At 42.9% G+C, this 23,453-nt stretch overlaps 2 protein-coding genes across 9 annotated transcripts in view; one reads left to right on the plus strand and one right to left on the minus strand.

The window, feature by feature from the left end:
* Nucleotides 1–21,795, minus strand: part of LIN7A (lin-7 cell polarity scaffold A) — a 161,446-nt gene extending 139,651 nt beyond the window's left edge. For 2 of the 5 annotated variants that reach the window (XM_089307520.1, XM_089307522.1), the window contains exon 1: nt 21,657–21,795. Coding sequence is in view for 2 of the 5 variants with exons in the window: in XM_089307521.1 (XP_089163647.1) it covers nt 21,657–21,738 (82 nt within the window). In the remaining 3 variants the exon portion in view is untranslated. The remainder of the gene's footprint in view (nt 1–21,656) is intronic. The other 3 variants (XM_089307521.1, XM_002711366.6, XM_089307523.1) reach the window with 2 other exon arrangements.
* Nucleotides 20,445–23,453, plus strand: part of ACSS3 (acyl-CoA synthetase short chain family member 3) — a 371,082-nt gene continuing 368,073 nt past the window's right edge. For 2 of the 4 annotated variants that reach the window (XM_089307518.1, XM_008256845.5), the window contains exon 1: nt 20,445–20,688. The gene's annotated coding sequence lies outside the window, so the exon portion shown is untranslated. Of the gene's footprint in view, nt 20,689–21,824; nt 21,942–23,453 lie in introns of those variants that run through there. The other 2 variants (XM_089307519.1, XM_089307515.1) reach the window with 1 other exon arrangement.

Genomic DNA, 23,453 nt, shown 5'->3' on the forward strand with positions numbered 1-23,453 from the left:
CAAAAAAAAAAAAATATTTGTTGAGGAATCTGAAACCTGAATGCTAAGAAGTAGGGATTTTCCAGGAAAAGGGAAGAGGAAGAAGAGAAGAACCTTCCGGTAAAGACAGCAACAACTCCAAGACTCCGACTTTATCCATTCTCTGTTCCAAGTACTTGTGGGAAACCTGGGTGATGTTCCAGGCTCCTGGCTTCAGCCTGGCCCAGTCAAGGCCATTTTGGCAATTTGGGAAAGTGAATCAGCAGATGGAAGATTCTCTCTCTCTCTCTCTTGCTCTCTCTCTCTCTGTCTCGGTCTCTTCCTATATCTCTGTCTTTAAAATAATTAAAATGAAGTCTTTCAATTAATAAGTATTTGTCATATGGTCAGCTCATAAAAGGCTATAAAAACATGAACTGAAAATAAAGAATGATGAAGTTAGAGAAAGAAGACTATTTAGATATGGCGGATAGCATCTCCGATTAGGTGACATGAAGTTCAGAATAATTTATCATCTGAGGAAGAAGCATTCTGGGTAAGGAAAGGGTGAATTCAGGAGAGAAGGGTATATTTGTAGCTGGAAACAACTCAAAATAAAAGTATTAGAAAGTAGCAGGGGCCGACGCTGTGTCGCAGTGGGTTAACGCCCTGGCCTGAAGCGCCGGCATCCCATATGGGCCCTGGTTCTAATCCCGCCTGCTCCACTTCTGATCCAGCTCTCTGCTGTGGCCTCAGAAAGCAGTGGAAGATGGCCCAAGTCCTTGGGCCCTGCACCCACATGGGAAGCCTGGAAGAAGCTCCTGGCTTCAGATCGGCGCAGTTCCGGCCGTTGTGGCCAAATGGAGAGTGACCATCGGATGGAAGACCTCTCTCTCTCTCTGCCTCTCCTTCTCTCTGTGTAACTCTGACTTTCAAGTAAAAAAATAAATCTTTTTTAAAAAAAGAAAGTAGTGTCAGCTGAAGCTGGAGAAGAAAACAATTTATCACTAGAGGACCCGCCAAACCAACTGAATTGAGACTGTGGAAGAATGAAGGCCACGGAAGGTATTAATGCAAGAGATGACACAATCAAATAATATTTCAGAAAAATAAAAGATAAATCTGGCTGTTTTAATACTTAACCCATGATAGTTTCCTCTTAAATTCAAGAGCCATTTCAGAAACAAGGCTATAATATTAGTTAAAAGGAAAATGGTGCTAGTTGGTGGGTTTTTTTCTGAGTGTGCACGTACAGAAATGGTGTTATACGTACAAATCCTTAGAGTTTTAAATTTTCTAAATGAAATTGAACATCATTTTACTTTTAAAAACCTTTCAGAATTCTTTTTGTTGTTGTTTATTTGAAAGGTGGACTAACACACACACACACACACACACACACACAGGGGTGGGAGTGGGGATTCCATTCTCTGGTTCACTCCCAAAATGGCCACAGTGGCTGAGCCACACTGAAGCCAGGAGCCTGGAACTCCATCAGGGTCTCTCACATGCACAGCAAGGGGTCAAGTACCTGGGCCATCTTCTGTCGCTTTTCTCAGGCACATTGGCAGGGAGCCGGATAGTAAGCTGAGAAGCAGGACTGAAACTGGCGCTCCTGTATGGGAAGCCAGCATTGCAAGAAGCAGCTTAATCCACTGCTCCACAATGCCAGCCCCTTTTCTCATTGTTTTAATTACCCTTTTCAAATTTGCCTATTATTTCAGCATCATATTCTAAATTTATGGTCTTTTTCTTACATTATATAGTTTGTGATTATAAATATGTTGTCAGTCTGGATTCATTAAGTCGAAATCTTTCAGCTTTTTAAGCATACTCTTTCCTCCGAATTTCTGATTGCTCTGCCTGAAGCATAGGGTTCATTTATGTATTGGTTTGCTGTGGGCAATGACTCACTCCGATGTTCTGTCTCCCTCTGATGTGTTTTCAGTGCTTAATTGCGAGCGCACCTTTGGCAGGAATTACTTGTTCGAAGGGAATCCATGTGGATAGATGTTTCATAACAGAGCTTTCGTTTTCCCCTCTCAACCTGCCCTAGCCTAGGACCCATTTCTTGATAGATGCGTTCCTAAACCAAGTGGGTGGCATATGTTCAGACTCAAGCTAAGTGATACAGTTTAGTTGATGGGAATGAGGCCAATCGAATGCATCATCTCCAGCTCCTGCATCGCTCCCAGCCATGGGGATTATTTATAAGTATGGGAACATTTATGCCCTTTTAATCTATTTCAACCAAATCATCAGCTCACATATCTGCCATTCCAGCTTTACTTTCCTTTACATTTCTGACACCAGGATATTACACTTCATTTGCAATCTAAGAAACAGATTTTTAATTGTTTTATCTGGCATATTTTGATGTTTTTAACAGAAGAGATTATGTGTTAGTCAGTCTGCCAGATTACCAATTCACTTAACTTAGTCTCCAAATTGCATTTTAATTTGAAATATAAGGAACAACATATAGAGCACCAAATAGTTGCTTAGATGTGCAATTAGTTACCCAAAATGAAGCAGAATGCAAAAAAAAAAAATGCTTTCATGTCTCTTTTTCCAACTGGAAAACAGTTTCTTAGTCTACTAGGTGAGCATAAATTATACCTAACGGGAAATGAGTTAACTTTCAAAAACAATAATAACAGAAGTACAGAAGCCCCTCTAAGTAGACTTGAAACACAGAGATGAGTTGTGGCCCTGCAGGGGAACTGATCATACTAAGTGTTAAATCAGGATCTTGAAAAAGTTCAAGGAAATTGCATACTATGAATAAATTCTGCATGGATTTCAATTTTTTGCACCAAAGTAAACATTTGTTTATTCCTCTTTCCAAGAACATTCTGAAGTACTCTCCTCAAGTGTGTAAAAAAACTGAGCTAAAACTTTTACCAAATTGATAACAGGCCAAGTATGAGCCAACATTGGAATATAGGACCTCTAAGAGTGGCACAGACTTTTTCTCACAAACTTGCACTGAGTGTTGCCACAAAAGTGTGGATTAGAGCAGAAGACTAGAGGTGAATAACTAGGAAGCAGAATACTACAACTGAGGTAGGAGATGGCGTGGGGTGGGAGGAAGGAGGCAGAGAATTCTCTTCATCCCAGAATCTTATACCAGTATTATCAAAGGTGTCCCACCACTGCTAAAGGATAGGGACTCTCTGTGGACAGAAGGCAGACCCAGAAAGCACCATCCTGGAGACCCAGGCACAGAGGGCCTTGGACCATGGCTGAGCCATGACCAAGAGAGACTTTTGTCCTCCATCACCAGGCTAGTAAGTGTCAAGTAACAGGCAAAGCAGTAAGTCCCTGGTGGAGAGTGAAGGGCTAAGAGAACCCCCTTGTGATATGTGTGCATGGCAGGAGGTTGCATACCAAGCTCCTCAACTGGTTAAGCTGAAAGAAAGAAACGTAAATTTGTGGTTTACCAAATTTTCAGTGCTTTTAAAGCAGAAGTCCACAAGCCATTCTCTCCAAAGGGCCATAGAGCGAATAGTTCAGGCTTCATAGATCAAACTGTCTCTGTGGCAACTACTCAGTGCTGCAGTTGTAGCACAAAAGCAGCCATCAACAATTTGTCAACAGATGAGTGTGGGCTGTGTTACAATAAAACTTTATTGAAGGACACTTAATGTAATTTGCATGTGTCACAAAATTTGTAAAAAACATTCATTTATTTGAAAGGCAGAATGAGAGAGAGAGAGAGAGAGAGAATATCTTCCATTCACTGGCTTACTCCCTGAATGGTTGCAACAGCCAGAGGAAGCCCAGAGCCTGGAATCCATCTGGGTCTCCCCTGTGGGTGCAGGGGCCCAAGCACTTGAGCCATCATCCGCTGCTTTCCCAGGCACATTAGCAGGGAGCTGGATAGGAAATGGAGCAGGTGGGACTTGACCCAGAACTCCAATGGGACGCTGGCACCGCAGATGGCAGCCCAACACACTGTGCTATAACGCTGGCTGCCAAAAACATTCTTCTGTCAGGTAATTCAGCCATTTAAAATTGTGGAAGCCGTTGTTAAGTCAACAGCTGGATTTAGTCAGGGGGCTGCAGTCGTGAGAGTGAATTTAATGCAAGATTAGTAGCAGTAAATTATGCATTTACAGCATAGGTATAACAGTAGCATAAAAGATGGGATGGAACAATTAGAAGTATACTGGATATATAGAAATAATGTTATATTAAGGAAGACTGTAGTAAATCAGAGATATATATTACAAAATTTAGGATCATTACTACAAACAATAAATTAAAGACAAGTAAGATAAGAAAGGGCCTCCACCAATATTGGATCAGAAAGTGTCACTTGCATATAAAACAAGTGATTAGCTGGAACTCCTACACATTTGGAAAGTTTATAATTTATAGAGAGAAAATTTCATCTTGAAACATTTTCAGGAGAAACTTTTAAGACAAAAACAATTAAATGCATTCTGAAGCTCTGAAAATGATGGAGAGTGATCTAAGGGAAGAAGCTTTGAAAACTTGTTAGTACATGTAAGGTGAGACTTCTAAGCCTGAGGAGGTAGGGGATGAAACTAAGCAGAAAAACGGGCTTATAATATGCACCACTATCTTGCCTCTGGCTGATCTGTTTAGCTACTTAAGGTAGAGGATTGTTCAGGCCAAGATCATGTTGAGCTCAGGATCAGGCAGTAATTAAGACAACGTGACACCATCTTGGCTCTGCAATGCTATGGGCTGTTTGTGTTCCTCCAAAATTCATCTCCAATAACATTACTAGAAAGTAAGACATTTAGGATGTTATTAGGCCACGAAGGAAGAATCCCGCATGAATGAGACTGATGCCCTTATAGAAGAGGCCACACAGATCTTCCTTGCCCCTTCTAAGACCTTGTGAGGACATGGCAGGAAGGCACCATGTAAGAACCAGGAAACAAGGACTAAGCAGATACCATTTATGTTAGTTCCTTGATCTTGGAAATCTCAATCTCCATCAACCGTGAGAAACAAATGAATGTTTTTATAGGCTACCCGGCCTGTGAGGTTGTGTTCTAGCAGCCTGGACAGACTAAGACTGACCGCTATAACAAAATACCATAAACTGGGTGGCTTTAACAACTTAGATTTATTTAAAATCGATCTGAAAGTTAGAACTCCCAAGATCAAGGAGTCAGCAAATTTGGCCTGGAAAGTGCCTTGTTCAAGTTTATGGACAAAAGCTTTCTGCATCCATCCTCTCCTATCTGTGTGTGTGTGTGTGTTTGTATATGCATGTGTGTAGAAAAGGACATGGAGTGGGGGAGGAACTGTGGTCTCTACCTCTTCTTATAAGGATATAATCCAGTAATCATGGAGAACCTACCCTCCTGATCTAAACCCAAGTACCTCCTAAGGCTCCACCTCCACGGATACTATTACATTAGCAGGTTAGAGTTTCAGATATGTATTTTGGGGGACAGAACCACTCGGTTTATAATACATGCTCATGTTAACATTTTCCTATTGGTATTTATCACTTGGTTGCCAAACTGGCAATATTTGAAAAACGTGCAAAATCCGAAGAAAAACCGAGTATCTTATTAATTCAGAGGCATGTGTCTGTCAACCTCAACTACCTAACATAATCCTGAGAAGCTGAGATGCTGTGAAAGTTCCCTGTGAACTAGCAGAGGCAGGACCCCGGGATTCCCCCAGTACTGTACACTAAGTGTTACTGCTTCATTAGTTTGTCTTCCATTATCTCTTGGCAAAAAAAAAAAAAAAAAAAAAAAAATCCAGAGAACATATGCCATACTGAAGAGGGAAAGGAAACAGATCCTATATGTTTCGTTAAAAATAAAATTTTTGGCTTTAAAAATAAGTTGCAGTTTTCTGTGTTACTTAGGTAAAACACTGCTTCCACATTTAGTACTAGACAAGAAAGATATTACTCTGACCACTGAAATCCATGCTCTAAAACCCCAAGGCATGTATTTAATGACGACGGGTAAGCAAAGTATGTTTGTGCCCTTCAAGATACTCAGAATTAATCTTTTAGGGAAAAGAGAAGTTCCAATTTGCAGCTCATGCCTGAGGTTCGCATTGTTCTGTGTTCCCAAACTCCTCTTTCTTCTTCCTTGGAGGCAGATTCTGTAGGAGAGGGGAGTTGGGGCCCTGTTACAACTTTTTCACTTCCTTACTGAACCTGTCAACATTCTGGGTCTATAAAGAAATTTTATTCGTACATTACAGATCAGCAAAAGGCAATCTTAATGTCACAGTCATTATTTCTTGGTTCCCTGGCACATACTGGATAGAAGAAATAGAATATTGTTGGTAGCTTCTTATAATTCTGTCTGTTATAATTTTTACTCTAGGAAATTAACAACCACTTTTAACAAAAAGCACAACCATTTATGAAACACCTGCTCTTTGCCAATAATTGTGCTGCACATTTGAAGTTTATCATTTAAATTAATCTTTACCAACATCAGTATACATTTTTCTTATAAGCATTGGAGAAAGTGCTGTCATTTTTCTGGGGCAACATGCTCTCCTGTTGTGCCTCCTATGTGACTTTGTTCTCTGAAGCCTTTGCAAGTACCTCAGGCTCTGCTGTTCCTTACAAGTTCATATTCCTTGGGGTGTATATGATCTTGCTTTTGACAATGTGGTCTAAGGTCTCAAGAATAAACAGGGCTGAGCACCAATTCCCTTTATTTAGCCTCTGGATCCTTCAATTCCCAATTCCTCAAAATACTAATAGTACCTGCTTCATGAGTTTGTCAGGAGGGGTAACTGAAACCAAACATGAAATACAATGCCTAGCATGTAGTAAATTCTCAATGTGTGTGAGCTGTTGTTAAAATGCTCAAAATATGATACCATAAATAATCTGCTTAATGTCTACTTTGACTTGATCCCTAGACAGCTGGCTCTACCCATAGCCCTTGGCTTGGTATCTGGTACAGACCAGGCTCTCATTTGCTTTTTCTCAAATGGCCAAGTGAAGGAAAGAGGAGTAAAAGGAATGTATCACTGTGCAAAGTGAGGGTCATTTTTCCCACCTAAGTATGAACGAAATGCAATGTGGACAGAGTAAGCAATATTCTAGGTTTTCATAGTCAGGAGGGGGCAGAATTACAGCTCAAGTCCATGTCTATTGAAAACTGAAGCCCCTGCATTTTTCATTTATTTCACTGGAAAAAAAAATGCCCAGATCTAGGAAGAAAAGGCAGGGAAAATCAATTGTAATTGAGTGCTAACTATGGACCTGAGGCTGTTCTAAGCACTTGTATGTAATTTCTCAGTTAATGACATCCTTCTGAGGTAGAGACTGCTAAAACTTTTGATATTGTATGTGAAAACTAAGTACTGAATGGGTGCTAATGGGTCAAGTTTCTATAGCCAGTAACAGATTGGGATCTTATGGACAGGAGAGGCTAGATAGGACTGGGACCCAACCCTCTCCATCCAGAGCTCACAGCTCCAGTTGCCACATGTTTGCCTTTTACAGCATCATCGGATGTTCTGCAATTAAATAGAACCATTAAAACATTCATAAATCATTTCAGAAAATATTTTCCCCTGTTAAGTATATAGTACATTTGATTTATTTATTTTTAAATGTATTTGAAAGGCAGAGTAACAGAAAGAGTGAACAAGAGAGACAGGCAGACCTCTCATCCATCGATTCATTCTGCAAATGCCCATAACAGTCAGGACTGGGCCAGGTCAAATCCAGGAGCTTCCACGTGGTCTCCTATGTAGTGGCAGAAACCTAAGTATTTGAGTCATCATCTGCTGCCTTCCCAGGCACATTAGCAGGAAACTGGATTGGAAAAGGAGGCAAGGCTTGAACCTAAGCACTCCACCATGGAATGCAGGCATCCCACAAAGTGACTTAACTCTTTGTGCCACAAAGCCTTTTGATATCTGTACGAGTACATGATATATTTATAACTTCAAATCAAAAACCACTGTTTGATGCCATTTTCCAATTTGTTCCTCACCTTTTGCTTGTACATTGCCAGAAATAGGGTGTTTACTAATTCCTAGAAGGTACCAGTTTTAATTTTGAGCAGAACAAATATAGGACATTATTTTCTTATAAAAATCTGTCACCTTATAGCCTCTGTTCATTTATCTAATTTTACCACCAGCAGCTATGCAATATTTTAAGACAACCCACCAATTTATTCAGCAAACATTTGAGTAGTTATCTTTCAGGCAATGTGATAGGCAATGGGTACACAAAAATAAATATAAATAAACTTGCTTTTAAGGTGACAAGAATAATTTGTGTCTTGCAGTAAGTGTGCTAACAGTATTTATTTTAAAAGTATTATTGAAGCACTATGAAAAATGTGATTTGAGGGAAATAGTGTGTTGTCAAATTAAGTTGAGTATACAGAAAACGGCAGGCATTTCCAAATGCTTCCTGCTTCTAGATAAAACCAAAATCACCCAGGGCCTGCTTCTTGGTACAGACTGAAGGTAGCACATCTCTGTCCCTGTCCTCTGGCAGGACACACAGGTCTCAGGGCAAATAGAATGATCACTGTTGAGCAGTTGCCGTACATCAGCCCTGGTCCAAGGACTTTATACTACTAACTCTTTTAAACAAACAATGATTCAGTCACTGCTCGTTTTGCAGTTTGCCATTTTACAGATAAGAAAACTGAGATTCAAAACAGTCAAATAACTCTGATGGAAGTAGAAAAACTGGGATTCAAACTTGGGTAGAAAAGCTCTCGAGTGCATGTGTTCAAGGATCCTGTGGTTTCCCAAATAGGCAACAGTCCAGAAGTGAATTAGACAAAGATTGGGCGCTAGAAGAAAACAGCAGTAGAATGTCACCTTAGAATTTGTGGAGTGCCTGCCACTCATTATCTCATTTATTCCTTACAACAAATCTTGTAGGTTAGGTATTATCACCAGACTGTATTTCTTTCTTTCTGTTGCATTCCCCCTTCACCTGTTATGTTTTGGTCACTGCTTTCTTTATATATTTTTTAAAGATTTATTAATTTATTTGATAGAGTTAAACAGAGAGGGAGAGAGGTCGTCCATCCTCAGGTTCTCTCCAGTTAGCCAGAACAGCCTGGGCAGGGTCAGGCCAAAGCCAGGAGCCAGGAGCTTCTTCCAGGTCTCCAAAGTGGGTGGCAGGGGTCCATGTACTTGGGTCATCTTCCACTGCTTTTCCCAGGCATTTGCAGGAAGCTAGGATTCGAACTGGAGCAGCAGGGACACAGACTGGTGCTCATATGGGATGTTGGTGTTACAGGAGGTAGCTTTACCTGCTATACTACCACACCAGTCCCTGCTTTCTAATGAACCCACCAATGTGATCATCTATGCACTTGCTTTTTCCTCTTCTCAAAAAGCATTCTTTTCCCATCTTCACACGGCTGTCTTGCTCTGACAGCATGTCCTCACTACCTAAGTAGCTCTCAGTCCCTGCAACTCTTTACTTCTCATCTCTACACTTACTAACTGAAGTCTGATTTCATACTATTTGTGTACACTCTTTAAATATTTTGTTAGTCTATCCTAACCAGCACATAGATAAACAGCACCATCAACAGGATTGGTCCAGTGTCTGGTTCTGTATCCCCCATCCCTAAATATACAGTAGGTACAGTGTGTGGTAGACATTCATACATATTAACTACATTTGTGTTTCTACATTTTTTATTTTCCGCGTTTCTGCCTTTTCAAAGTTGTGTTCACTGTTGTTAGCTATGACAGTGAGGTTGCTTCGACACTATTTGGATGCAGGATTACTGACTCATGCAGATCCGCAATTGTATCGCTTCAGCAAACTCACATCTTCTAGTAGTTTTTCAGTTGATAATCAAATAATCTGAAAACGACACCTTTGACAATTCTTCTTTAATTTTATTACTTGCTATTTTTCATCTTGTAGCATTGCTTAAATCATTTTTGTACTGTTCTGGATGTTAATCAAGATTCTCAGTCTTTCATCTGTAAATACATTATTTGCCATTGGTATGTGATGGCTAGTGTTTATCATGTTAAAGAAGTTCCCTATTCACATTTTTTTTCAAAGTTACTTGTTTTGAAATCGGATATTAATGTTACCTTTCATCACATGCCTTTATCAAAATATACTGAGATTGCTGACTTTTTTTTCCTTTAAACTTTTGATCTTGTAAAGAATCAACAATCAATTGTTTGCTAATGTTGAATGTTCCTTGGAAATAAGTGGTTCTCAAATGGATGAGACAGTACTGCTCTTCAGTTAACATGATTCTGTAAGTATTGAGATTTAGGCTGGTACTTAATGCCTGGAAATTAGGGATACTAAACCCCTTTCCTGACAAATAAGTTTAATGCTCCAATTATCAGTGCTGTCTCAGTTGAGAACCACTGCAATGAATGAGATAGATGTTTCAGTGTTTTAAGACATTAATGTGATTAATATGCTAACACAGAGTGACTTCCAATTTTGAATCATTCAAACCTTTTTTAAAAATAATCCTTGCTAAGTTATGGTATATTAGTGTTACACTATATTACTAGTATTAGATAGCCTTTTATTTTAAAGAGAGATTTACATGTTCTATATTTTAATAATAATATAATATTGCTCATTATAAACTTATTAAATCAAACCTCCAATGTTTTCCAAATCAGTTATTCTTAGACAAGATTGTTCTAGTCACAGAGCAGTTGATGAGTTTCACATTTTAATATGATTCAATCTAATGAATGAAAGCTACAATAATTTATATATATTTTATTTTATTTAAGCTTTATTTATTTATTTATTTGAAAGGTAGAGTTACAGAGAGGAAGCAGCAGAGTGAGAGAGGTCTGCTGGTTCGCTCCCCAGATGTTCTGTTTCTGATCTGGCTCCCTGCTAATGTTCTTGGAAGGACAAACAAAGATGACCAAGTGCTTCAGCCCCTGACACCTTTGCAGGAGACCCTGGTGGAGTTCCTGGTGCCTGGCTTCAGCCTGGACCTGCCTTAGCTATTGTGGCCACTCAGGGAATAAGCCAGTGGATAGAAGATCTCTCTCTCTCTCTCTCTCTGTCTCTGATTTTCTCTCACTGCCTTTCAATTAAATAAGTAAATCTTTTAAAAATATAATAATATGCCTTATATTTTTCTTCCAGAAGGAAACAGATACATAGATCTATACAGTTTCCTAAAATGCTTTTATCACCTTTTTGTTATTTGCCCATTAGCAATTACTGCTATTTTCCAATTTTCCCCCAAAATCACTTTTCTTTTTTTTTGACAGGCAGAGTGGACAGTGAGAGAGAGAGAGACAGAGAGAAAGGTCTTCTTTTTGCCATTGGTTCACCCTCCAATGGCTGCCGCGGCCGGCGCATGGCACTGATCTGAAGCCAGGAGCCAGGTGCTTCTCCTGGTCTCCCATGCGGGTGCAGGGCCCAAGGACTTGGGCCATCCTCCACGGCACTCCCACCCCAAAATCACTTTTGGCAGTCCTTTAATTATATTCCATAGTTCAGTTCTTCACTGCTGTTAGACAGACTTAGCTCTGATTTGACCTCCTCCATCTAACTCTGGGACTTAAATTTTAGGGCTGTTTTGTGGCTACCATTATTCTATCCTTTATGGATAAAGGTAATTCTTCTAAAGATAATAGAAGATTTTTATATTGAAATTTAACCAGCCGGTGCCGTGGCTCACTAGGCTAATCCTCTGCCTTGCGGCGCCAGCACACCGGTTCTAGTCCCGGTCGGAGCACCGGATTCTGTCCCGGTTGCCCCTCTTCCAGGCCAGCTCTCTGCTGTGGCCAGGGAGTGCAGTGGAGGATGGCCCAAGTGCTTGGGCCCTGCACCCTATGGGAGACCAGGAGAAGCACCTGGCTCCTGGCTCCTGCCATCGGATCAGCGCGGTGCGCCGGTCGCAGCGGCCATTGGAGGGTGAACCAACGGCAAAGGAAGACCCCTCTCTCTGTCTCTCTCTCACTGTCCACTCTGCCTGTCAAATAAATAAATAAAAAGAAATTTAACCACCACCACATTGGGTAAATAATCAAAAATAGCAGAACTAGTTGGACTTGAAATAGCTTCCGTGTTTCTAAGGGAAGTTATCTTCAGTTTGAATTAGAAGCCCTCGTTCTTCTCCAAGCCAGGTATCCGAGCAGAACTTCAAAATAAGCTTTAATCTCACATGATTTTTTTCAGTTGAAACTTTGGACATATTTATTTTTATTAAGAAACGCTTCAAATCAGGTAGCATATTGCTTAGCAAAGCTCAATCAAAAAACAAAAAACCTTTTATAGCATAGACTAGAAATAAAGCACTGATTGCATCAATATGACTTTTTTCAAGGCTACATTTACATTTTCCAAGAGCAATTTCAAATAAATCCACTTTAACTTGTATATCAGCAAAGATCCATCACTCATCTATTTTGTGGTTATAAAAATAAGACAATGTAGCTTATACTTTTTTTTAATTTGACAGGCAGAGTTAGTGAGAGAGAGAGACAGAGAGAAAGGTCTTCCTTCCATTGGTTCACCCCCCAAATGGCTGCTATGGCAGGCACTGTGCCGATCCGAAACCAGGAGCCAGGTGCTTCTTCCTTGTCTCCCATGCGGGTGCAGGGCCCAAGCACTTGGGCCATCCTCCACTGCCCTCCTGGGCCACAGCAGAGAGCTGGACTGGAAGAGGAGCAACTGGGACAGAATCCGGCGCCCATATGGGATGCCGGCGCCGCAGGCAGAGGATTAACCAAGTGAGCCACAGCGCCAGCCCCAATGTAGTTTATTTCTATGTGTTGAGGGGATAGGACTTTCTGTAGCATTCTCTTTACGTTAAAAGAAAAAAGTCATTTGAGGCTGGCGTTGTGATACAATGGGTTAAGCTGCCACCTGCAATGCTGGCATCCCATATGGGCACCAGTTTGAGTCCTGGCTCCTCCATTTACAATCCAGCTTCCTGCTAATGCACCTAGGAAAGCAGTGAAAGATGGTCCAACTTCTTGGACCCCTGCACCTATGTGGGAGACCCAGATAATGCTGCCTGGCCCAGCCTGGGCTGTTACGGCCATGTGGGGAGTGAATAAGTGGATGGAAGAGCGCTCGCTCTCTCTCTCTCTCCCTCTATCTTTCCCTCTCTCTCTAACTCTACTTTCAAATAAATAAAATAAATCTTAAAAAAACCCTCTTTTTAATCTGTACTTGCCATTCGTTTTTCTGCTTCAATTCACCAGTTAAAACAGCTGCAAGTATGCAGCCAACGGATTCAGGGCTATGAATATCAACAGCAACACCTCACATCCTCTTGTCGCTCTGGAGAGCACTCCTCTCTTAGGAGTTTGCCACTCACATACACAGGCAAAGTGACAAACTAACATAGGCACTACTTACACATTATTATAGGCTGGAAGGGGTTTTTTTGTTTTTTCTTTTGGTATTAAGAATCCTCCATGCGGGCCGGCGCTGTGGTGCAGCGGGTTAACGTCCTGGCCTGAGGCACCAGCATCCCATATGGGTGCAGGTTCGAGACCCAGCTGCTCCACTTCCACTCCAGCTCTCTGCTGTGGCCTGGGAAAGCAGTAGAAGATGGCCCAAGTCCTTGGGCCCCTGCACCCGTGTGGGAGACCCCGAGGAGGTTCCTGGCTTCCGATCAGCACAGCTCTGGCCTTTGTGGCCATCTGGGGAGTGAACCAGCGGATGGAAGACCTCTCTCTGCCTCTCCTTTCTCTGTGTAACTCTGGCTTTCAAATAAATAAATCTTTAATAATAAAAACAAAAAGAATACTCCATGATAGCTAGTCCAGCTAAGTTAGTTTTACTCATTGATTCACTCAATCAATGAACAAACATGCAGCGTGCCAGTTATGTGCCACACCGTGTGCTGGGTTCTGCACAAAAATCCAACATGATTTCTGACCTGACAGCATGTTCTAACAGCCGGATGTCAAGTCTTTAAGAAAACAATTCTCTCCAGGAGATACAGACTTTGCACAAGTAACACCATTGCTAATAACCCAACACACCTTACCATTTGACATTACTCCCTAAATGGTCTGGTCCATTTGCCCAACTAAATAGCTAGTCACAGTTGTGATCCATGGAAAATGACCCCAGAAACAAAAGCCTTAATTTCATGAATGATAGGTGCACACCAAATACATCTCAGGCTACAGATAGCTGACACAGCAAACCAGCAGGTATTCACTAGAATGCTTACTCTTTTTCTGCAAGCCCTATCATTAATTTATGGATTTCTTTTAACTTTCAAAACTTGATATAAAATTCTCCTTATGGAGTGGTCATTCGGCCTAGTAGCTGAGATGCCTGTGTCCCATATCAGAGTACCTAGGTTTAACGCACGCTCCAGCTCCTGACTCCAGTTTTCCAGTAATGTAGACCCTGGGGGGACAGTGGTACTGGTTCCTGACACCCATGTGGGTGGCTCCCACCCCTGCCCAGAAGTTTCAGGTGCTTTTGAACTGAACCAGTGGATGTGAGTGTTCTCTCGCTCGCTCACTTGCTCTCTTGCTCGCTCTCTTTCTCCCTCCCCCTCCATCTCTCAAATAAAAAAATATTAAATGAAAACTGTCCTTGATTTGTAATCAAAACATATCAGAGATTTGGGTTCTTCCCTTTGTAACTTTTCATTTACAAAAAACAAGTCAGATGTGGCACATTCTGACTCCTGGAAGGTATTCTATGACTCTATAGCACAAAATGAAACAAACAACAATGAAGTGCTCCCCTAAAAAAAGGTCAATAAAAGTAATTTTTGAAATGTTTATCAGGGCCAAAGAAAATGTGAGAAAGCAAGTGAGCACTTAACATTTGTAGCCTAAACCCTGTCTGGGTGCTGATGTGGGGAGGCTTTAGGACAAGGGACATAAAATATATTTGGCTCCTCTTTTTTCCTCCCTAATCAAAACCATCAGGGCATGCATCTTTCAAACCACATAAAACTAAATTTAATTGTTTATTTTCCTTCTTTCTTGATCTTGCTTCATGTTGGGAAAAAATACTTAACAAGGAGAGAGAGAAGGGGCAAGCCCCTTTGGACTGTGAGCAAAAGCAATTTTCAGGCAAATACAGATTTTATAAAATCTGGTGACTACAGCTGATTAGAAAAGCTATAGGCTGCCCAAGGCTTGAATTGGAAGATACATGAAGTAATAAGCTCTGCATGCCTTGAAAAGTGAAAAGGGAAAAGAGAAAATTTTAATGTATCACAAATCCTGTGAAAAGTGTGGCACCAGTGGGATTTTCATTTACATTCCATTTTTGTTCTTATGGGTTTTTTTCCCCCATAAGGTTGAAATCCAGAAAATAATAGCTCTGGGTTTTATATTCACATTTTTAAAGGACAAAAGTTGGGCTTTTTCAAAAGGGAAGGCACACTAAGATTTGTTTAATTAATACTTTAAATTACAACTTAAAGAAGCCAAGAAATAAAGATTTCAATTTTTGCAATTTGTCCAAATTAAATTAACTCACAAAAAGAGTTAGATGATAGTAATACCAACCTTTCATCTTAAAGAGATAGTTAAATGCAGATTGTAAGCTGCTGGTATGTCAAAAGGTAGGTATCAAACATTTTAAATTACAAAATTTCAATAAACTTCTGGAAATGTTTTAACTACTGATTTTACTCCTCGAGTTGGTTTTGCATTCTTTGTAGACCAATGTGTTTTTAAAATACCATTTGATTTTAAAAATTAGGGAGAAAAGATAAGCAAAAATGAAATTCAGAAGAATTCTTTCATAGTTTCATTTCTGACCTTGAGGTGGAAAGTGAAGGAGAGTTGGAGTTCTCCTACTTAAGACAGTGGCTAAATCCACACAGTCTTTAATATAATGAGGCATTTCTATATTCTTTAATATGACAGTATTAAGCATTATGGATTGCACCTTGCCTCATTCCCTAGAGTTTACCTGAAGGTCATTCCTGGTTTTAGAGATTAAAATCTAGGCAAGCTAACCTCTGCTGGAGGGGGAACGTTGCTGTGAGCATTTTAAAGTCTGGAAGAAAAGAATTCCACACTAATCTCCTTATCAACATCTTTTTGCCATAAGAGTAAATCTCATGTACTACTTCCTGAACGACTGACCACATCAACCATTAGACTGAAAAATTAATGTCTCATATTGTGGCCACTTGGATTCAACATGTAGATTTATGCAGAGTGACATGTAAATTACAGTGCTTAGTATATATTTGAAGATCTAATTATAATATATGTTATTCTAGCCTAGCAATAAGAAAGAGGGAAAAGCTATTAAGTAGACCTCCTTGGTATGCATAACCAAAATTCTGCTCCAGAATGCATCCATAGAGTTCAATTATTTCCTGGTAATTTTAATTTTTGATCTTTTTTTTAGTTATAGGTGGTAGAAAAATTGTGGATGTGGATTTTGGAATGTACTTTGTATAAGTCCTCTTTTTTTATCTCTCCAAATGTTTTTCCTAAGGATCCTGTTAATATAATACATCCAAAATCGATTTACATTTTCCTTTCTCCGTGAGTCTTCCTTTACCAACACTATCTAAAGGTCCATCCCAATTATTCTGGACCACAATGACATGTTTGTTTTCATCAGAGTACTTTGTGTGTTCAGCTCACCTGAAATCCAGAGGATAGGAGTCTGACGTAGTGGTTTAGATACCACCTCCTACACAGAATGGGTTCAAACCCCAGCTCCCAATTTCAGCTTCCTATTACCATAGACCCAGAAAACAGCAAGAGATGCCTCAGGTAATTGAGTTCCTGCCACTCACATGAGAAACAGGATTGAGTTCTGTGCTCTCACCTTCTGCCTCTGCTCAGTCCTGGCCATAGAAGGATTCAGAGGGCGCACCAGAGTGTATACTCCCAAACGAATAAATAATTCTAAACAATCCTAAATATGAGCTGCATCATCTCTCCCCTGGCTACCAACCTGATGCATCTTGTTTTCCACCATCTTCCCCCTTGCTCACTTTTTCACACTTGACTTCCTTGATGTTCCCAGGATGCACACACGAGTGTGCATCTACATGCTGAACACATTTCCCCAAATATCTTTAAAGTTTCCTTCCTCACTTAGGATGGCTTTCCCTGACTCATACATCTAAAACAGCAGCACCCATCACTCTGTTTTATCCAGTTTTATTTCTTGTCCCTAACACTAAGTTACGTATATATACATATTTGCATGTGTGCACATATATATATATATATATTTGTATGACTTAACTTACGTGATTAAAACAAAACTTGGTGTAAGTAACACTTATTTGTTAAATTAATTAAGTAATTCCTTCTTTATTATCTGTCTCCATCACTAGACTGTTACAGACCATAAAAGCAGAAACTTTGTTCATGGTATTTCCATAGCATCTTTTAAATAGTAGGTGATAAACAGATATTGAATGAATTTTTCATGTGGGTGTGGGTGTGTTTTAGTCTCTCTCCCTTAGTGGGCTATAATTACCACAAAAAACAGACTTATGTCTGTTGAGTGCTTCAGTGTATACGGATTCCACAGCAGGGTCCAGTTTATGAAAAATGTAATTTGAAATCCATCCACAGTTTATTGATAATACACACTTTCTACATATTGTGAAACAAGCACTCAATAAGTGGAGGACAAGAGTGAACAGGAACCTACTCGGGCCAAAGCCACCCAGGGATCCCCACACGGTTAATGTGACGTCTTCATGGGTGGATGGAAGAGTTCAGTACAGATAGAGGGTCATGAAAGTCTGAATTCACCCTGACAGTTATGTCAGGGTTCAACCTGAACCTTGAAATAAATTACTTCCCGAAGACCCAAGAAGCCAGATGCATACTTCTAAGGTTTATAAGTTTGCATGCAGTGTATGCCATCTGAATTCGGGGAGAGGTAGATCTTTGGACAATGATGCCACTAATATAGTAACTTTGAAACCATCTCATTCCTTCTTTCATGTTTTTCATCTTTAAAATGAAGACACTAGAAAAGAGCTAGCAACTCTAGAATTGTGGAGTATGGACTTAGATTCCCTGAGATGCCCTTGGAAAGCTTTGTCAAGCATCTTTCCTCCTTCCTCTCCTTTGCCCATCTGCCCAGCATTCTTCTTGGTTAAAAATCACACTGTTGGCGAGCAGTGTCTGGGTAGAAACTCATCATGTGTATAGGGTAAAGGGAGGTTAACTCCAAGGGCCCGTGTTACCACTTTCATCTTTTCCAGGACCAAAATACTGTGAAACCATGAACTGTGCTTCAGTTCACTAGTAAGGCCCTGCATTTTAACACTGCTTAAGTTACTGCTTTCCTTAGCTTACACTAGCTTACAGCAATTTCTGATTTTATCATTAGGGACTGTGACAGATACTGAGAATTCAAAATGAATTTGCAAATGGGCGCCACGGTATGGTGAAGTGGGATAAGCCACCACTTACTTGCAACTCCAGCACGTCAGACTGGAACGCCAGTTCTCATCCAGCTTCCTGCAAAGGCACTTGGAAAGGCAGGAGAAGATGGCCAAGAACTTGGGCCACTGTCACCCGTTTGGAAGACCTAAATGGACTTCCTGGTTCCTGGCTTCAGCCTGGCCCAGTTCCTGCTATTGCAGGCTATTTGGGGAGTGAACCAGCAGGTGGATGATCTCTCTCTCTCCCCCTCTCTGGTACTCTGCCTTTCAAATAATAAATAAGTCTTTTTCTAAAAAAAAAAAAAAAAATGATCTTTTCTTCAAGGAGCTCCAGTCAATGGGAGATAAATGCAGTCCAATGGGAGGCAAACTCAATAGAATGTGAAAAGAGCTTTGAAGAGGCCAGAGCAGTGGGTAAATTTAGAACCCATCAAAGGCTAGCAAAAGTGGCCCAGGAGAGGGGTGATCTGGAAAATCTCCCAGTAGATAACCAAAAACTGTGTCTTAACTGCAGTTAACTGAATTATACACTGCTAAATCTGCACATTGTCAGAATCATCTAATCCGAAGTCCTGATGCGGCACAGAAGAAAAGTGATGTCCAGAGAGTTCAGGTGGCTCATACAAAGTGAATACGAAAGTGGCGGCTACGATGCAGAGAAATACTGATACAGAGAAATACTCTTTCAAAGACATCCCTCTTGGGGCCGGCACTGTGGCTCAGTGGCTTAATGCCCTGGCCTGAAGTGCCGGCATCCCATATGGATGCCAGTTCTAGTCCCAGCTGCTCCTCTTCTGATCCAGCTCTCTGCTATGGCCTGGGAAAGCAGTAGAGGATGGCTCAAGTCATCGGGCTCCTGCACCCACATGGGAGACCTGGAAGAAGCTCCTGGCTCCTGGCTTCGGATCGGTGCGGCTCTGGCCGTTGGGGCCAGTTGGGGAGTGAACCATCGGATGGAAGACCTCTCTCTCTCTGCCTCTCCTCTGTAACTCTGACTTTCAAATAAATAAATCAATCTTTTTTTTAAAAAAAAAGACATCCCTCTTTTTAAGGAAATATTTTAGAAATCCTTCTTATAAGCTTAATGATTAAATATCAATCATTTCAATAAGATGGAAAATATTTATGGATAGACTTCATATGCAGCAGTGTCTAGATTGCAGCCTGCATGAGCTGCTGGGGAACTTAGTCAAACTCCTCTTTTCTGCTTGCCTCTGGAGCTACTGCATGGACAACCACACTGAGGACAGGCACAGTGGAGAATCAATCTTGAGGCGGTAGGGCAGTGGGTTAAGCCCACACTGTGGCTGCAACCCATACCCCAGAGACGGGCCCTGCGCTTCCCATCAGCCTGCAGTGGATGCATCCTGGAGGCAGCTGATGTACCCACAGGCACTTGGGACCCTGTTACCCACATGGGAGACTTGAATGGAGATGGGGGCTCCGGGATTCAGCCAGGCTCAGCCTTGGCTGTTGCAGGCATTTGGGAAGTAAAGCACAGAATGGAAGACCTCTCTGCCTCTCTCTGGACTTTAAATTAAAATGAATAAACAAATGCATTTTTTAAAGAATAAATTTAATGAGCATCTCCTCTTAACAACTGGCTGTGGCATCCTAGGGCTAAGGTAAAACCCCAAAAGTGTAATAACGTTATTAGCAGTAGCAGTAGGCTATATAAAATTACTCAGGAATGCAATATTCTTGGAGGTTTCGCTCCTACTATCATCGTTTTACTCGGGATATTTAGTGACTGTGATTTTCATAATGGGACAATGTAACAGCTCATCACATTACCACAGAAGTACTTGGGAAATCCATAGTTTCTAATAGCTTCCCATCTGTTTGGCTCTTAGTGGCGATGGATTTATCCTGCCTAGTGCAGCTGCTGATATTGGGGGTAAAATCGTGGATTATACAATAGATTTCTGAGCTCTTTAACTACAGTTGCACGTTTGCTGGTTTGCCAATCAACGTCTCCTAATATAAAATCAATCATGCTGTTATTTTGCAACTCTTACCTAAGTAAGGTTACCATGGGTTCCACACAACATCTGTTCTGGCACCAAGAGAGAGAGAGTTAAAAGTCAAGTACCATCTCTCCAAACTAAAAACCTCAAACTGAGTTCACCGTACTCACAGCAGGATGCTTTTTTTTTTTTTTTTTTTTTTTGCCTTGCCCCAGCGTCCAGTTTAATCCGCCAACAAGAACATTTTCAGAGATACATTGGACTAAATTATCTTTCCCCAGAGCACACCATTTCCAAATGGCCGCCCAGGGTCCTAAGTCCAGCCGCTGCGGACGGGGACTAGCGGGTGCCCTCCTCTGCAGAGCCATGGGATTCAAGCGCCCTCACAACTGGACAGTGAAGCCAGACAGGAAGCCCGACCACCCCAGGCACAGGTACAGCCCCGCTCGCTCGGGTGCATCACAGAGGCCGGCCGTCACCGCCCCAGTATAGGGTCCCCGGGCTCGGGGAGCCGAGCCGGGCGGCGGGGGCGGGGGTCCTGGGGAACCCACACTGTTTTTCCGTTCAAGTCGGAGGGCAGCAGCCACAGGGTCGCGGGTCACAAGTTGAATTTTAATCCAACCTGCGCTTCGTACCCGCGCTTTCCGCAGCCCGGGCACCGCGGTGACAACCTGGCTGGGAGAGAACCAGCTTGGCTGGGGTTGGGAGAAACTGAAGAGTTGCTACCGCCCGGGTGCTGTCAGCGGCAGGAGCAGGGTGACCCCCGCCGCGGTGGCCACGCAAAGCCGGGGAGAGCCGGGCTCGGCGACGCGGTGCCCCCGGCCCGGGCACAGCCCCAGCGCTCCGCGCTGCCCTTTCGGCAGAGGGCAGCTCCCCGCCGCGGCAGTCTGGCTGCCGTGCGCCCGGCTACCCCCGGGGAGCGCCCGGGCGGCCGCCAGGACACCCGCAGCCCTCCGGACCCTCGCCCTCCGGCGCCCGGACAAACTTCCTTCCTCCCGAGTCCGCCGGCCGCGCAGGCTGGCAGGCGGCCCCGTGGCCAGCCTCGTCTCCGGCCAGCGGGGAGAGCCTCCTCTCTGCCCCCTCTCCTACCCCGCGCATCCGCTCCAACAAAGCCGCCGGCCGGGGCTCGACCCGGCCAGGGGCCTGGGAGTGGCAGCGGGGGCTGCAGGGCTGGGAGAAGACGTCCCTCGGCTGGGCCAGCACGGCGGGAAGGGGCAGCGGGGACGTGGCGGGGAGAGAAAGGGGAAGAAAGTATCCTGGTCGCGGCGGCGGGGCGAACGCCTTCCTGCCTCGTCCTGGCTCGCCCGACCCGAGGCGTCCTGCCGTCCCGGGGGGACTTGACAGCGGCAGAGGGGGAGGCGGAGGGGGCGCAGGGGCCTGGCGGGGCGAGCCGCTCCCTTACCTCTGTCCAGAGTGAGCGGCTGGACCACTGTCAATGTCGCCATGTCTGCCGTGGGAGCCGAAGTGACGCTCGGCTTCAGCATCAGCAACCGCTTGTAGTGAGAAAAAGAGGAGGAGATTGGGGGCGGGGGTGGAGAGGGAAGACGGAAAGGAGGGGGCGGAGGGGGGAGGAAGGAAGGTGGTGGTGGAGGCGAAGAAAGCTTGGGTGGGTTGGTGGCCAGATGGAGACGCAAGTGTTCCGCGCAGCGGCGGAGCCTCCGACGCGGCGCGGCGCAGCGCGGAGCAGGTACCCGAGAGCGCCTGCCTGGCCGGGCTCCGCGGAGGAAGGCTTTGCCCTAGAACTTTGCTATGCCGCCCCCGGGAGCGCTGGGTGGGTGCAGCTGGCGCCTTGCTCTCTTTCAACTTTCCACCCAGATAAAATGGTCGGAGCATACGTGCGTGGCAGGGGAGGAGAGCGAGCGGGCGGGCGGGCAGAGAGGGGATTTGGGGGAGGGAGGTGGGCAGGCGAGGTTTTTTTTCAGATGTAGAGAAATTGTGGAGCCAGTCATCTCATCCCCTTCTGGTGTTGGAAATGTTGGGCTCAATGACATAGTTGCTGTTAATTTCTGTTAAAGTTTTTTTTTTTTTTTTTTGGAATGTTGACTTATAACAGTATACAGGATAACTGACATAAAGCCAGGGTTCCATCCATAGGTACGTTTAGCGGGGACCTGGATATAAATTTATTAGATGTTACTTAACCTTTGAAATCAAACCGATTAAAGTATTTTAAATTTTAAAAAAAAAGATCAGTCTCTATAATGAAGTTTATGGAACATGGACCCGGCACTTTTTCTCACTGCTGTATAACCAGTTGTTATCCAAAGGTGGTACTGATTAATTAACACAGGTACCAGAAATGGAGCTAGGGATGGTACTACCATGGGCCAGGCCCTGATCTGGGGCTTGGTAGAGTCTCTGCCTTCCTGAAGGCTGAGCTTTGGTGGGAGATGTTGTTGAAAAGGCTCACTTGGGAGTCAGTTGATCAGGATTCTGTTGCTCCCTTTGCGCCGGGAGACAGGCTGCTTTCACTGGCTTGCCACAGTGAGGACTGATTTCCTGATCATGAAATTAAGAAGCACAGAGAAACCTTCTATAGGCAGAGTGGGCATGACTGTGGGTGCAGGACTGGTAATGACAAAGCTATCTCCATCCCCTTCCCTGTGGCACAGCTGAAGTGTTTGGACTAGCAATAAACTCTTAAAGGCAGACACTGCTTTGCAGCAAAATATTTGCATATAATCGATGCCATTTTCTTCTAATTACATATGGATGATTTCTGAAGGTCTTTCCTATCCTAGGGTCTTACAACTGAAAAACAAAAGTACCATTTCACCAACAATGACAAAGTTAGAGGTGACTGGCCATACACACACTTAGCAGAGCCCTAAGGACACATGAAAATAGTTCGGTATGTGTTCATTTCGTGTTTTTAAAAGAACTCTGATCTCGAAATTCAAGACTTGCGTAAGTGCCCTTCAGATGTCACATAATCCCTCACATTCCTCATTCCTCAAAAAAGGGACATGATGACACGCATCACGCAGAGGGAGTTAATTCTGTCCTGCAGCCCCACTCACTGTTCTGAGTGTCTGCTTGGATCCTACACGTGAATGTGCCTTGAACACAGTAAAGAATAGGCACTTTGATTCAGATAAGCGTTCATCCCACCCCGGCTGTGGCAAGCACTGTGTTGGGGTCTGTTTGTGAAAGCGTCCTGAGATAGGGCCCTCTCTGGACTTTGCTCAGTCCCTGTTGG

Source organism: Oryctolagus cuniculus, chromosome 11, assembly GCF_051225735.1.
Source record: "Oryctolagus cuniculus isolate XC-2025 breed Fujian yellow rabbit chromosome 11, ASM5122573v1, whole genome shotgun sequence".
Lineage (NCBI taxonomy): Eukaryota > Metazoa > Chordata > Mammalia > Lagomorpha > Leporidae > Oryctolagus > Oryctolagus cuniculus.